Genomic DNA, 16,389 nt, shown 5'->3' on the forward strand with positions numbered 1-16,389 from the left:
CTTTGGGTATATACCCAGTAATAGGATCACTGGGTTAAGTGGTATTTCTAGTTCTAGATCCTTGAGGAATCGTCACACTGTCTTCCACAATGGTTGAACTAGTTTACACTCCCAACAGTGTAAAAGCGTTCCTATTTCTCCACATCCTCTCCAGCACCTGTTGTTTCCTGACTTTTTAATGATCGCTATTCTAACTGGTGTGAGATGGTATCTCATTGTGGTTTTGATTTGCATTTCTCTGATGACCAGTGATGATAAGCATTTTTTTCATGTGTCTGTTGGCTGCATAAATGTCTTCTTTTGAGAAGTGTCTGTTTATATCCTTTGTCCACTTTTTGATGGGGTTGTTTTGATTTTTTCTTGTAAATTTCTTTAAGTTCTCTGTAGATTCTGGATATTAGCCCTTTGTCAGATAAGTAGATTGCAAACATTTTCTTCCATTCTGTAGGTTGCCTGTTCACTCTGATGGTAGTTGCTTTTGCTGTGCAGAATCTCTTTAGTTTAATTAGATCCCATTTGTCTGTTTCGGCTTTTGTTGCCATTGCTTTTCGGGTTTTAGTCGTGAAGTCCTTGCTCACGCCTATGTCCTGAATGGTACTGTCTAGGTGTTCTTCTAGGGTTTTTATGGTTTTAGGCCTAACGTTTAAGTCTTTAATCCATCTTGAATGAATTTTTGTATAAGGTGTAAGGAAGGGATCTAGTTTCAGCTTTCTACATATGGCTAGCCAATTTTCCCAGCACCATTTATTAAATAGAGAATCCTTTCCCCATTTCTTGCTTTTGTTAGGTTTGTCAAAGATCAGATAGTTGTAGATGTGTAGTGTTATTTCTGAGGCCTCTGTTCTGTTCCGTTGATCTATATCTCTGTTTTGGTACCAGTATCATGCTGTTTTGGTACCAGTATCATGCTGTTTTGGTTACTGTAAACTTGTAGTATAGTTTGAAGTCAGGTAGTGTGATGCTTCCAGCTTTGTTCTTTTTCCTTAGGATTTTCTTGGCAATGTGGGCTCTTTTTTTGGTTCCGTATGGACTTTAAACTAGTTTTTTTCCAATTCTGTGAAGAAAGTCACTGGTAGCTTGATGGGGATGGCATTGCATCTATAAATTACCTTGGGCAGTGTGGCCAGTTTTACGATATTGATTCTTCCTATGCATAAGCATGGACTGTTCTTCTATTTATTTGTGTCCTCTTTTATTTCTGGCCGGGGCAATCAGGCAAGAGAAATAAATAAAGCATATTCAATTAGGAAAAGAGGAAGTCAAATTGTCCGTGTTTGCAGATGACATGACTGTATATTTAGAAAACCCCATCGTCTCAGCCCAAAATCTCCTTAAGCTGATAAGCAACTTCAAGCAAAGTCTCAGGATACAAAATCAATGTGCAAAAATCACAAGCATTCTTATACACCAATAACAGACAAATAACAGAGAGCCAAATTATGAGTAAACTCCCATTCACAGTTGTTACAAAGAGAATAAAATACCTAGGAATCCAACTTACAAGGGATGTGAAGGACCTCTTCAAGGAGAACTACAAACCACTGCTCAACGAAACTGGTGCCAAGATTCTTAATTTTCTGTTTACAACAACACATTTTTTACCTCAGTATGACTGTAGTTAATTCTGAAATTATCTTGAGGTCAGCATATGATAGATATTAATTAATCTAATATTTTATTTTTCTTTTTGTGATCTCCATCTCTTTCTAGTATTAATAAGTTATCTTAAAAATTAACTTTCAACACTAATAGAGAATCATAACTTTTATATTGGGTAAGAAGGAAAGGGACATGCATGCAGGCTTATGAGGCAGGTGGACAGACAGACAGGAAGCCAGCAATGGGTCAGCCTAAATACTTTAGGTTAGATCCAGGAAACATCCTAAGCAACCTAAAATGTTTTGGTTTAATGCTGAATTCACTCAAAAAATATATTTTCATCTTTAATTATATCTACAAAGTTGACATATAAAAAATAAAATGCCTACAGTTTTTGTTATCTTGAAACAGTCATAATAGACCATTATAGTATGATTGGGATATATACACCAGGGTTTACTTCCTGCTTGGCTATAGATCAAACGTCTAAAATCATGTAAACCTGAAGGAGCAATGGAACAGATGACACCCAGTTAAAAGATAAATATAGGCTGGGCACGGTGGCTCACACCTGTAATCCCAGCACTTTGGGAGGCCGAGGCGTGCAGATCATGACGTCAGAAGTTCAAGACCAGCCAGACCAATATGGTAAAACCTCATCTGTATTAAAAATACAAAAATTAGCCGGGCCTGGTGGCACATGCCTGTAGTCCCAGCTACTCAGGCGTCTGAGGCAGGAGAATCACTTGAACCCGGGAGGCGGAGTTTGCAGTGAGCCGAGCTTGTGCCACTGCACTCCAGTCTGGGTGACAGAGTGAAACTCCATCTCAAAAAAAAAAAAAAAAAGATAAATATAGTATTCTATATGTACTCTTGAAGGTTAAAATAATGATAATACTCCATAATTAAAAAAATATATAATTTACAAAATAATTTTACATACAGGTACTTTTTTATGATAATTCTGAAAGGTATAATAATTTTAGATATGCCAGTGTAACTCATTTATTCTTCCTTAAAATACAGAATAGTTGTTTAAATCCTGTTAAGGAATACTCCAAATAGAGGGCCATAGAAACACTAAATTCACACTTTTCCAGCAAAGATACACCAATGTATTAACGTTATTATTTTGTGCTATGAATATGGAATTCAGGGTATTTTCCACCCAAATGTTATTCTTTGGCCTTAGGTTCACTCAGTTTAGAGTCATATCTATTTTTTAACTTTATTTTACATTTATTAACTAAGTGTTACTCTGTTATAATTTAAACTGATTTTACATTACTATAATCTTTCTGTTCTAGGACTCAATCCTGGATTGGATTTGATTTTCATGTCTCCTGGGTCTCTGTTCTGGGACAGTTTCTGAATCTTTCCTTTATTTTCATAACCTTGACATTCTTTAGGAGAAAATCTTAGCTATTTTTAAGTTTACTTTTTATTTATCTCTTTCAGTTTAGGGAGTATTAATGTTTTATCTACCTATATTTCAGAAGCCTAAAATTAAATTGTTTGACATTGAATTCTATATTTTATCACAGTTCAAAACAAACACAAATGTGAAGAAAATTATTTTAGTTGTCCTAGTGGAAGATGCATTTTGAATACCTGGATATGCGATGGTCAGAAAGATTGTGAGGATGGACTTGATGAATTCCACTGTGGTGAGATACTGTATTTAGCTTAGTTTTGTTAACCTTACTATTACTTATATGTTAGTATTCTCTTATGTAGGGATTTTATACAAAATATTGTCAGCTGATTTTAACATTAGTTTTCATTTTTATTAAATAATACAAAAATGGTAAAGATTAAAATGAAAACAAAAGAGCTTATAATGAAGACTAGCACTCTTTGGTCCTAGACTTTTCTTTTAACCTTCACTGTTTTTGTTGAATAATTACTTCCATCAGTTTATAATATAGATATAGTAAAGTTATACCTTTTCTTAATTTATTAACTTTAGGTGGCACCTAATGTATTTGCTTTCTGCTATAAAAAATAAGGATTTGACACACGCTACTTGTTATATTTCCCCCACCTATTATTGGTATCCGCATGGGGGATTGGGTCTAACACCCTGTGGACACCAAAATCCATGGATGCTCAAGTCCCTTATATAAAGCAGCCTAGTAGTTGCATATAACCTATGCACATCCTCCTGTACATTTTAAATAACCTCTTGATTATTTATAATGCCTAATACAATGTAAATATTATGTTAATTGTTATTTCATTGTATTGCTTTTATTTGTATCATATTTTATTCTTGTATTGTTATTATTTAATTTTAGTTTTTCAAATACTTCTGATGTGTAGTTTGTTGAATCCATGGATATTAAAGGCACAGATGTGGAGAGCTGACTGAATATTATTATCCTGAAATTTTATACTAATTACATGTATAGCTTTCAATAATATACATAAGCTTCTTTTTTTTAAACTTTTGCCTTTCATCTTCTACCTTCTAATTTCTGTGTGTGTACACTTTATTTCATGTTATATTGTCAAACTAAGAAAGCGTTTTTACATTTATTTTCTAAAATGTATGGATTTTGTGATTTGCAAATCAAAGAAATTTCCAAAAGGAAAACAAGGTATATATTCACTATTTACAATTAGCACAAATAACATACACTGTGGTGAATAGATAGAGTAGAAAAAAGATTAAAAATGGATTTTCCATGAAATGTCAAACTCTCCTAGAAGTAAATGTCATCATGAAATGTGAAGGTGCATTTTGTTTGATTAAGATGCCGTATATCTTTACATTAGAGCCAGATTTTGAACAAGACTAGCAGAGAACTTCCAAAATACTGGATGTAGATTCATAATTTCTGAACAGTGGCCATTATATGATCATATCTTCTTTAATTTTATTTTTTCCAAACTTCAGTTTTCTAATGTTCTCTGTTTCATAGGTCATCTAATTAAGCATTTTAAATGAAAATGCAAAGTTTTGCAATTGTTTATGAAATCAAAAGCAGAATTGCTATTTTTATAAGGGTTTATATTTTGAACACCTTAATTTAGAAGGATTTTACTTTTGAATGTTTTCTGGTGATAAATATACTGGGTAGAAGGAGAGGCTGGGAATGTAGGAGAGCAATAACAAAATTGCCTTTGGAAATACATGGAGTGTGTTATTATTATAAAAATATAATCTAATAATAAAAAAGCCAGCCACTATGCCAATTAATTTAGGTGTTATTAGTCAGGTATAACAAACTCAAGTGTTTCCAAGGAAGCAACACAAAAACATCAGCACAGTTGCTGCGTACAAAACTTCAGGTTGTCTTCAAGCTATAACATCCTTAGTCACCCGCCTTTAAAAACAAACATATCTGCCTGTTAGTCCACCATATTGTTACCTTACTTAGGATGTAAGTGTTTTCTCTTGGCTCAAAGACAGATTTAAAGTTTAAAAGTATGACTAGACTATACCAGAAACATTTATTTTATATCTGTGCATTACACATTAAAAAATAATAATAACAGACAAATATACCTGGAGTAGAGTGACCGCATTAGGACTACCTCAAAGGCAAGCCTTATAAGAATCATGTTGAAGAAATCGTGGTTGTATCACCTGGAAACACAGAGGGAATATGCAAGCTGATGCCAAAATTTTACAGAACTGTCATAGAAAAGAAGAAGCTGGCTTCTTTTGTTATAGGATGGTTGATTTTAGCAGAGTCTAAGAAAGAATCTTCTCATTGTCGAATCTGTTGTAAGATGGTCTCAAACTATTTTTTTTCCTTTTGTTTGTTTTCTAGATTCTTCTTGCTCTTGGAACCAATTTGCTTGTTCTGCACAAAAATGTATTTCTAAACACTGGATTTGTGATGGAGAAGATGATTGTGGGGATGGGTTAGATGAAAGTGATAGCATTTGTGGTAAGTTGTGTATTTTCTGTCCTCAATCAGTTTTTAAGCATTATATATGCTCTATCATTTTAGAGCATACACAAAATTTGCTGATTGATTAAAATTAACATAAAATTTATGTGTACATTTCTAGGTAGCTGTTTTTATTATTTTCATGACAATCCATTTTTCTATTATTTTTATATATAAAGCTGTTATTCAATATTTGGTATTTTTCCTTAATATTGCCACAGCAAATGTATTTGTACATTTTATTTCTAGCTTTCAGTGACTTCCTTGAAGCAAATATCAATGATTGAGATTACAGGGTCAAATAATCAAGCTTTCTTTTCATTGTGCTTCCTATATACCACCAAGTTGCCCTCCAAAATTAGTATACTAATTTATGCTGCCACAAGCCACACGTGCTGTTTATGTGCATGTGTGTGTGTTATAGTCATCCTTATTGCTGAATTCTTTTAAATAAGAAGTGGCTATTTTATATGCTATTAAAATTCACTTTAAAATGTAGCTTTGTAAGATTAGAGGTATTAGTCTTGAATATCTCTACTTAAGTACTGTCTGTCAACTACAAGTCCAGTATAATTGCTTTTTAATACTCACAAATATTTAACAAATAGTTAAATAGAATTATTCACTGAATTTCCTAAGGAGTAAAAGAAGGAAACAAGCTAGTTTTTAAAATTTGTTCTTCCTGGCCAAGAACTTCACTAATTTTTATAGACGTCTATTGGGTGTCTATCTAATCTGTTTCTATATATGCATTTGTACCTGTAGCTATATATTCTTTACTCGTTACATCAGCCTTTGGTGGCAGCCGTTATCATCCTCTTTTAGGAAGAGAAGGACCCAAGTCATAGAATAAGGTCTATGTATAGATTTTAGTATACTTAACACCTCTTATAAATTTCAGCGGTTGTGGACTGCTATTTCTGTCACAAACATATAGAGAAAGGTAGTATTTAGAGTATTCAAGCTAAACTGAAGTTCTCTGTAAATAATATGAAATTGGAGATATTCTTGAAAGTAGGCAATTTATTTTCTTGTATTTAAGTCACTCAAAATCTACTTTTTATTTACACAGCTGAAACCATTTACAGTTATACAACAGACAAATATAGAAAGATCACTATCAAAAAGCTGCGAAAGAAAAAAAGTCAGTAATCAATTAGATGACTGTTCGTCTGTTTCTCTTTGCTATTAATTTTTAAAATATATTTAATAAAAGAATTACCTATTTACAACAGGATGAGCATGGTTTCAATCTCTAAAATTATCTTACCTTTGACTTTTGTTAAACTCTACACTAAATGGCCCCATTGATAACACTGTGCTTTCTGAGTGGACACAGTATTATAGGGACAAAGTCTCCAAAGTCATGTAGAGTTGAGTTCTCCCACATCTGCGTTTTCAAGCTGTGTGATCATAGACCGTTTCATTTTATTCTTTATTTTGTTATTCCTTACCTATTAATTGGATACAAAAAGATTTGTACTTATATACCTATATACCTAGTATGATCATCTAACATAACCAATGTACACTGTATTTATGAGGTTTTTCTGATTTAATTTCTCCTGCCTCCTTTCTTTGTCAAAGTATTGTCAGTGTCCTAATAATGATTTTTTATTAAAGACTAATAAGAAAATGGACATGTTTACCTGCAATCAAAATACTGAGCTTATTTACTTTAATTATGAGCTGTATTTTATGTACTAACTACCAAGCTTGAGACACATAAAGAAAATGCTGCTTTGGACCAATCATCAGTCAATGAACTGAACCTCATATTTTAGAACAGGAAAATAACTTTATAAATAATTTATCTCACTTGTTTTCAACCTTCAGAGTACAAAAGATTCTTCTCAGAAGTGTGTTAAAGATGTGGTTTCCCAATTTCCAATTCAAAATATTCTGCTGCAGGATGTAAACACATTCTTTATTGATATGCGATTCGGATTTGGAATATTGAGGGTCCCATTTTGAAAACCATGGTCTAGTTTATTTCCATCTTTTGAGAGATGGAAAAAGAGAAACTCACAGAAATTAATAAATTTTTCCTGAGGTCAATCAGATAATTAACTATGACAAAGGTATGAGCAGAATTCAGGTTCCAAAATATTAATAGGATAGTGACTCTTACCAATCAAATATTATTATCCGAGTGGGTGTGCAAGATGGATCTAGTGGAATTTATCACCTTATCTTTCTTCTCCCTAGGTAGTCTTTTCCCCGAGGAAGGCAGTATATCTCCAGATGGCAGTGGCAACTATGAAATAAAGTCACGAATTTTGTCTTTGGCCCATTTTCTTCCCAGTTGACTATGATGTTTTGGCATGTTCTTAACACAAAATCTGTTGAATACTATCAAGGGAGCCAGAAAATTAGCTGCAAAGAGCCTTATGCCATTTTATAGCTGGAGATATCTCAGTAATTATCTAGTCATACCCATCATTTTAAAGATAGGGTAATTCAGACACTAGTTTTCATCAAGGTCATACAGAATTAGATTTCTCCACTGCGAAATCAGGGCTGTTTCTATTACGACTGCCTTGAGAACAAATTAAAGTGATAATATGGCAGTAGACAAGAAACTTTACATTTATCAAAACTTCCTTAAGAGAAAAAAATGCAGTTAAAAACATCTCAAGCTAAAAAGTAAAAATGTTATACAAAGCATTGAATTGAGAATATAATAATAAAAAGGACACTTTATGTTTTCGTGGCAAGCTTAAAAAGGATAGATAAAGAGGAATAATATAAAAATATTTTCTGCGGAAAGATAGTTTTATTATAGAAAGTACTAAAGACATACTAGTTAGCAAACAAAATAATTTTTAAATGAAAGTACATTTATTTAATAGATTATTTTCTAACTTCTTCCAGTATTACATAACATGTTAAACTCCATTCTATTAAATAGATCCTCAATTAAATAAGCAAATCTAGATTACTGGGGGGATTTGTCAACATCCACTCTTCATCCTCTCCTCCAGGCTAAGGTATACGTCAAGGACAGGTATGTTTATGTTGCAAAAGACCCCTGGAGGATTGTATTTTGATACCCCACTGCTTACCATATTGAAAACATTACTTCAGAAAGAATTTTCTGCTCCAGACAACTCTGGTTGAAAAGTAAGAGGATAAATGATAATACAATTAAAACACATTGGCTACTGCTTTCAATTGTTAGAAACAAATATTTTTCATCCAGTCACTTCTATTTTCTTCCTGGAGATAATATACTATTTTCAACAATTCCACAAATTTCTTTTTTAGCCTCTATTCTGAGCAACTTTGGGTCATAAGAAAGTAAAATAAAAAAAAAAAAAGAGAGATTTAGGGTCATGTTACTGATTCGTTCAGGTACTTTTATAAACAAACAAACAAAACATTCAAAACATTCATTGTATATAACTGTGCAGGGACTAGGAAAACTATGAGGGAGGGCCATTTGACATATGGCTACCCTATGATCATAAGGGGAAGGAAAGAGGAACCCTTTGTACTTAACAGTCCAAGTCAACAAGCATTTTTTTGAAAGACATTATCATGCAACTAAAGAAACAGTGCAGTGATAGAGCAAAGGTAGATTCCAATTATTATGCATGAGAAAAATGGAACGTGCATGCATTTATTCTTTTTGGTACTAAAAGATGGAGAGTAATAGTAATGACATGAGTGGTTAAAAGATGGTGCTTAGGATTCAGAGGGTTCTGGACTCCCAGTTCAGCCTGCAGAATTGTGTGCAACTTGTGACTTTCTGCAAGCTTTTCAACTTCCCCAAGCCTCAGTTTTCTTTTCTGTAAAATGATACTGATAATAGTTCTATGGGTTGGGCTTATTGTAAGGAATAAATGAGTTAATATGTTAAATGCTTAGCGCATATAAAGCAATAGAACTGGCATTATTTCAATTTCTATTATTTTTCTAGTTCAGTCCTTTAGAAATGTTATCTCAGTGTATTCACAATTCTATGACATTTCTATGCTTTGCCACATTTTACAAGGATAAAGTACATTATCTTCTTTGATGTAGCTTTAAGAAATATAACAATTATAGCTAGGAAAGAATGCCTTCTTAGATAAAAATGTGTAGACAACTACAGGGGAAGAATGATGTTTAATGATTCCCAATAACTACGACTGCCTCCTTATAAGCAACATTCTTCTGCATCCCCCCTTACTATAGAAAATGTAAATGGTAGACATTTTCCAGTGGACGCAGAGTAATTTTAATGGCATCACGTTTTTGTGTTTCAGGTGCCGTAACCTGTGCTGCTGACATGTTCAGCTGCCAGGGCTCTCATGCCTGCGTGCCCCGACATTGGCTTTGCGATGGTGAAAGGGACTGTCCAAATGGAAGCGATGAACTTTCCACAGCAGGCTGCGGTATGAACACTGGCCATGGCTGCATGTCACAGAAAACTGCTACAGCATCCTTGGTTATTTGTTTCTGTAGTATTTGCCATAGCACATTTCCCATTGCTCTCCCACTTCCTGGGCCCATAGGTAGTGCTGGACTTAGTCAGGTGGGATGTCGTTATCGTAGTCGTTCTGCAACCTCTTTAACTGCTGTTCAATGTTTCAAACATGTGCAGTCGGATTACCAATTTTAAAACCATTTTGATAAACACAGATTTATCATTTCACTTCTCAGCTAATGTAACTGCACCTTATGTGTACGAGTGCGGTTAGCTTTGGTATTTCTCTTTTGCGTTGTCCACCACCATCCCTCCTGGAGGCTTTTAGATTGTCTGTTACAGAAACTCTGTGAATGACTTCTCTGATCCTAAGTAACTACTGATCAGGAGGTCAGTAAACACCTATTAGTCCTATGGATAGGGTATTATTAACCCTTGGGTCATGTAAAAATAGTACGGATATAGCCGAATGAAGCTGAGGGATCAGAGGAGTACCTTCGGAGGTCAGACAATTTACTAAGTTTCTGACTCTAAGTCACCTCAGGAAATTTTCAGGGCATTACTCAACAGTAAAAATTTAAATGAATTCCTTTGCATGATCAGGAGGATGAAGGGACTGAATATTTGAATGCAGATCCCAAGGTCACATAGGGGATCCGTTGGGCTGAGCAATTTGTCAGAAAGAATGCTGCGAACTCCGCTTGTTAAAATGAATTCTGCCAGTCATTTCTCCAATGGTCTGCTTTCACGTCTTTAAAGCACTGTGTTTGAAGCCATAACGTGTGTGCGTGTGCATGCGTGTGTGCGCGCGCAGGTGCGTGTACGTGTACATGAGGAATAGTTAAAGCAGAAAAGAGAAAAGAAAACTTCAAGGCAGACCTATTTGCACAGAACTCATACTATTGTTGTAGAATAATTCACTTTGATCTTGAAACTGATATGTGTGTCTGTAAAGGTCAATGGGGCCACTGAGGGCTACATAATAAAGGATTATGCATCGATTCAGGGATCCAGATGGTCCCAGTATGCTGTTGCTATTGTACCAAGTTAACACTCTGGGAGGCATATTAACACTTCTGTACCACATGGGTACTATTAAGTAAATTCTGTTAAAATGCAGCAAATTGTACTCAAGTGATCTGAAAGTGTTAAGTCACTGTTGCTCAGTGTTTTAAAGATTAATTCATGTATTGGAATTGGTGTACTTCACCTGAGTTATCCAAGCTGGCATACAGTTCACAGCTAAGAGGAGTTAATAAAATGAGAGTTTTACTCTGATTACAACAGGCAATTGTTCATGCTCCTTCTATGTGGCTTCTATACAGCTTTAAAAAAAAAATCTTTGTTAAAAGTAAATTGTGCCTGATTATATTTTAAAAACCCTTATGTGTTACCTACACTATGTCAGTAATTTCTGAGAGAAAGGGAGAGATTTATTGGTTCATGGAGCCTGGGGCAGTCTGGGGAGAGGGGGCTGTAGGCAATGTGAAAGAATAATGACAATACCTGTATCTTAAGTGTTAAAGTGTTGTATATAAAATATACTATGTCAATCACAAAGAAATATTATGTAAACTATCCTACTAATATGTAAAATGCCTCATGAAATGATTTCAAGAAAAAGTGATGATATTATCTGAGTCTTGAGGGACAAAGAAAGAGAAAGGTGTTTCGTGTAGAGAAAAGTGCTTATTAAGACATGGAATGGGGAAATAGAAGGCACCTAAGTTTTTCAAGCACCCATTACATATCAATTATTGTAATCGTTTCTGTTATTTGCATTATTGAATTATTTGCAATATTGTAGTGAACTATTTTGAGGAATCTGCCAAAAATAATTATTATATAAATAGGAGTTTAAAGAGCACCCAGACATTTATAAAATACTTAAAATGAGCCAAATCTGCTTCACATACGTTATCTAGTCCTTATAAGAAATTTATCAGATACATTTTATTATCCCCATTAAACAGATAAAGAAACAGATGCATCAAGAAGGTAAATCACTTCAGACCAAGACTCCATCTCAAACAAACAAACAAACAAAAAAGAATACAAATATAAGTGCCACAGCCACTTTCCGCAAAGCCTTTTTCTTTCCAGCATTCTACAATAGCATATAGCAGATTATTGCTATTTGCAATACCCCAAACCTTGAGTCCTACATAGCATTTACCTTTTAAATACAGGCAAAGATTACTGAAAATATTTAAAGGAGTCTTGCAAACCTCCTAAGATTCTATGCATATGGTATTAATTTTTTCTTTCTCTGCACTAGTTATGTTCTTTTGAATTTTTGCTGAAATTTTGATCACTTGGATCAACCGTTTTTCACACTTGTCATGGATCAAAAATCATTGTCATGGATCAATATTCCTAAACGGTCAATATTCCATTTCATTTGTGTGGTACTTACAGTGGGCCTGATGACATCAAAGATCTTACCTTTACCTAATTCGATACCCCACTCTAGAAGTCACCAAAAAGTTTTATTTTATTTTTTTAAAGACAATAACATTCTAAACCTTCTTTGCTTCCTTTGTGAACATTAGCATTGTTCTTTACTGGTCTATTTTTCACAAGGAATCAACATTTTTATTACTTTACCATCCTTACTGTAGGCATAAGTAAAGGAAAAAAGCCCAGAATATTATTAGCTGAGATATTTTTTCTAACATGTGAACATTTGAATTCATCCTTCAGCAAATTTAAAATCGCTACGTGGCTTGAATTCAGGGTCACTCTGGAATAGTTGAATTCATGAATACTAAATCCTTGAATTATGTGTATTTATATTCAGACATTCTAATATAAATACATATGCAGTTATTAGCTTATCTGATGTATTGAATATTATGCAAAGTTTTCTTTTTCTCGGTAACTATGAATTACTGGATATGATTTTATATATTGCCCAAGCTCCTAATATGGGAGAAGATAACATATGTGCTCATCTAACTTTATTTTTTGTGATGCCTTTCTTAGCTCCCAATAATACATGTGATGAAAATGCTTTCATGTGCCATAATAAAGTATGCATTCCCAAGCAATTTGTTTGTGACCATGATGACGACTGTGGAGATGGCTCTGATGAGTCACCACAGTGTGGTAAGTACATCTAAAACTTCATGAAGGAGATTCCTAGGCTAAGAGTCTTTCAAAATTAGTATGTAAATAAATAACTAAAGCAACAAGCAACACTTTTCTTAGTGTCTTCAACAGCCAATGAATTCAGTAATACACAATCACAGCACATATAACTTATTTCAGCTCTAGTATAATACATTTATTTGGAAATCATACCTGTTTGCACTATATTTGCATCAGTAATATTGAAAATGTTTATAAAAATGTCTTTGGGCCGGGTGCGGTGGTTCATGCCTGTAGTCCTAGCACTTTGGGAGGCTGAGGCGGGTGGATCACCTGAGGTCAGGAGTTCGAGACCAGCCTGGCCAACATGGTGAAACCCCATCTCTACTAAAAATACAAAAATTAGTCAGGCATGGTGGCACATGCCTGTAATCCCAGCTACTCGGGAGGCTGAGGCAGGAGAATTGCTTGTACCCAGGAAGTAGAGGTTACAGTGAGCCGAGATCATGCCACTGCACTCCAGCCTGGGCGACAGTGTGAGACTCCATCTCAAAATAAATACATAAATAAATAAATAAAAATTAAAAATATCTTTGGTTTAATGTATTTTGAAATACTTGAAATTTGAAGACAGTATATGGCTGGCTTGTTCAGTTGTATAACCAAATCAAATATTTGAGTAAAAAAAGAATATAATTCAGAATTATCAGAAAAACCAGATACTTAATATTTTTCTACCCTTTATCTTTTGATGTATTCAATGATTTGATGAAATTTAATATTATTATCACGAAATGTATATTGCCTTTACATGTATTTTTTCTACGCTATATATAATATCTATACAACATACAACTTTAATGATAACATCAATATATTAAAAATGCTCAGTTGAAGTTGAACTCTAATGTGAACTTAATGTTTTTGTAAAATATTTGAATGCATAGACATGAATAAATGTATGTAATGAAAAGCTGTGAACTTTATATATGCTCATAGAAGGCAACAGATTTAGTGCCTTCCTTTGTCCTCCCTGTATAGTGTCTATAGCGTTGGCCTTTGATATGAATCTCACTGAAATTAGTGGATATCAGTTTTTATGATTATTTCAGCATGAAGTCATACATTTGATGTGATATTTTAAAGGCTACATCATAACACAAGATATAAATCTGAAGCAGAGTTATATCTGATTGAGTATCTCCCCTCTGCTAGACATTACATTTGGTTGATACAGAGATGAATGAGACAGAGAGGCCCCACTAGGAAAAGTCACAGACGAATGGAAAAAACAGAAATTCAATATAGTACAATAACATATTATGTCAAATAGAAACAAGAATCACAATGAGATCAGAGCTGAGAAGAATCGTTCTTGAGGGAGGCACTAAAGAATAGAAGCAGGGAATGTTAGTAAGAGGAAATCCTATGCAATGCCGGAGAGCATGGTGTGGCGGTGAATAGCATGAACTCCAGAGCTGGAGAGCCTGGGTTCAAGTCCTGGATCTTCCACTTATTAGCTATGTGACCTTGAAAAGGTCACTTCACTTCCCTGGGCCTCAGTTTTCCATCTGTAAAATATGTTTAATAACAAGGCTTAAATGTTAGGACTGTTCAGAGAATTAAATGAATTTATATTTGTAAAGTTCTTGGAGCAGTTTCAGGAACAGTAAATTCTATATGTGTTTACAAAGACTGTAAATTGATATGGTCGAGGAATAGCAAGTAGTCTTCTGTTAGGTAAGTGGAAGTTTAAAAAGTTGAAGTTAGATTTGAAAAAGGCTGAAATAAAGTGTTAGAGAATTTATATTTAATTATTTTGTCTCTCAGAGGCCAGTGTACATTTTGAAACAAGAGAATGAAATATTACAGTCACATTTTTGTTTTAGAACCATACTTTTTCACCAGAGTGGGAGAAATACTGCCATGAAGCAAAGGAGCCATAGAGGGAAATAAACTAGTTAGGGGGTTATTGTGATAGTTCTGATGATTAATGACGTGGTTTTGAACCAGCTTGGGAATGGGGGAGCAGAAGGTACAGAATGTGTCAGACTTCATTTACAGCAGGACACGGAGGATAAAAGGGAATTTCTAGCTTGGATGACTTGGTGATTGGTGCTGCTGGTAATGAGTGTTGGGGTACAAGAGGTTAAGGGTTAATTTTGTCGATAAGATGTGAGATGTAATAAAGACTTTACTGTGGACCTTTTGAATATGAGGTGTTAATCAGACAATCACATAAAGCTATATAGTGAGTGTGTGATAATTTAATTCTAGATCAGAAGAACAACGAGGATAAGTAATATTAATTTTCTGCCCATCAGCCTAAAGCTGGCAGGAAAATAAAGACTGAAGATTGAAGTTCGGGCTTTACTGGCAATATTTTAGAATGGAACAGGAGAGGATTTCATACAGAAGGAAAAGAAAGGAACAGCAAGATCAAAGTTGGAAAGAAGTCCAGGAAGGTAGACTGTGAATATTATTAAGTCAGGAAACTCTTTCTAAGGTAGTGTGGTCAGAAACATAAAATGTTGTTAAAAGGTGAAGTAAATAGGAGGCCGAGATCCAGAATTTGACACTTGGCACTTGGTGTTTGTTATCTCTAAGAGGAATTTCAGAAGATGGAGGTCACAGAAATGAAATGTGGATTGATTAGAGATGAACTGCAGGCAAGTAAGTGGAAGCCAGATTGGGCAATAAGGAGACAAGAGATGTGCTGATAAGAGGTGCATAGATGTTTATTGTTATTAGACTGGATAAGACTTCAGGGTATTTATTAAATGAGAAGAAGGAACTAGTGAAGGAGGACAGAGAGGGAAGAAATACTAGGGTAGCTAAGGCTATTTTAGAAGTATCTAGTTTAACCATTCCAATATGATAATAATTTAAATTAAATATTCATTATTGAGTATATTTTCTGTTGGAATTGTGTTTATTTCTTAAGCCATAAAAATCTTACCCCCTCCCACTTAAAACAGAGCATTTACTCAGATTTATCAGAAAGTTCTACTAGGAATAACTGTTTTTTATTGTTGACAAACTTAGAAAAAATTCTTATAAAACAATGCTGAAAATCAAATAAGTTGTACTTACAAATAGGCATAGATATGAACTTTTCACAAATGATGTCTTTTCTATAATTTGAATGAAGTTTTTAGTGACTCTAAGATTCAATATATAGGATAATTATAATAGTTTTTGTGCTTATTGCTCTAAAATTGACTTTTAAATTTTTCTCATTTTAACAATGTTTTTACACTTTGAATGCTGCTTTCTAAACATAAACATGATATCAGAGCTTCTGAGAATTATCGTTATAGCTTAGAATCAGTTTATCCATATGTTCTGGTACTATACCTAACCAAGCTAATTCTAATAGCTTTCATT

General features: G+C 34.0%; 1 protein-coding gene across 1 annotated transcript in view; it reads left to right on the forward strand.

Annotated features, from left to right (window-relative positions):
- LRP1B (LDL receptor related protein 1B) overlaps nt 1-16,389 on the forward strand; it is a 1,933,392-nt gene that overhangs the window by 1,634,027 nt on the left and 282,976 nt on the right. The window contains exons 50-53 of the mRNA XM_003267617.4: nt 3,144-3,266; nt 5,379-5,498; nt 9,752-9,880; nt 12,898-13,020. Coding sequence (XP_003267665.2) covers nt 3,144-3,266; nt 5,379-5,498; nt 9,752-9,880; nt 12,898-13,020 — 495 coding nt within the window. The remainder of the gene's footprint in view (nt 1-3,143; nt 3,267-5,378; nt 5,499-9,751; nt 9,881-12,897; nt 13,021-16,389) is intronic.

The sequence above is a fragment of the Nomascus leucogenys genome, chromosome 20 (genome assembly GCF_006542625.1).
Source record: "Nomascus leucogenys isolate Asia chromosome 20, Asia_NLE_v1, whole genome shotgun sequence".
In the NCBI taxonomy this organism is placed as follows: domain Eukaryota; kingdom Metazoa; phylum Chordata; class Mammalia; order Primates; family Hylobatidae; genus Nomascus; species Nomascus leucogenys.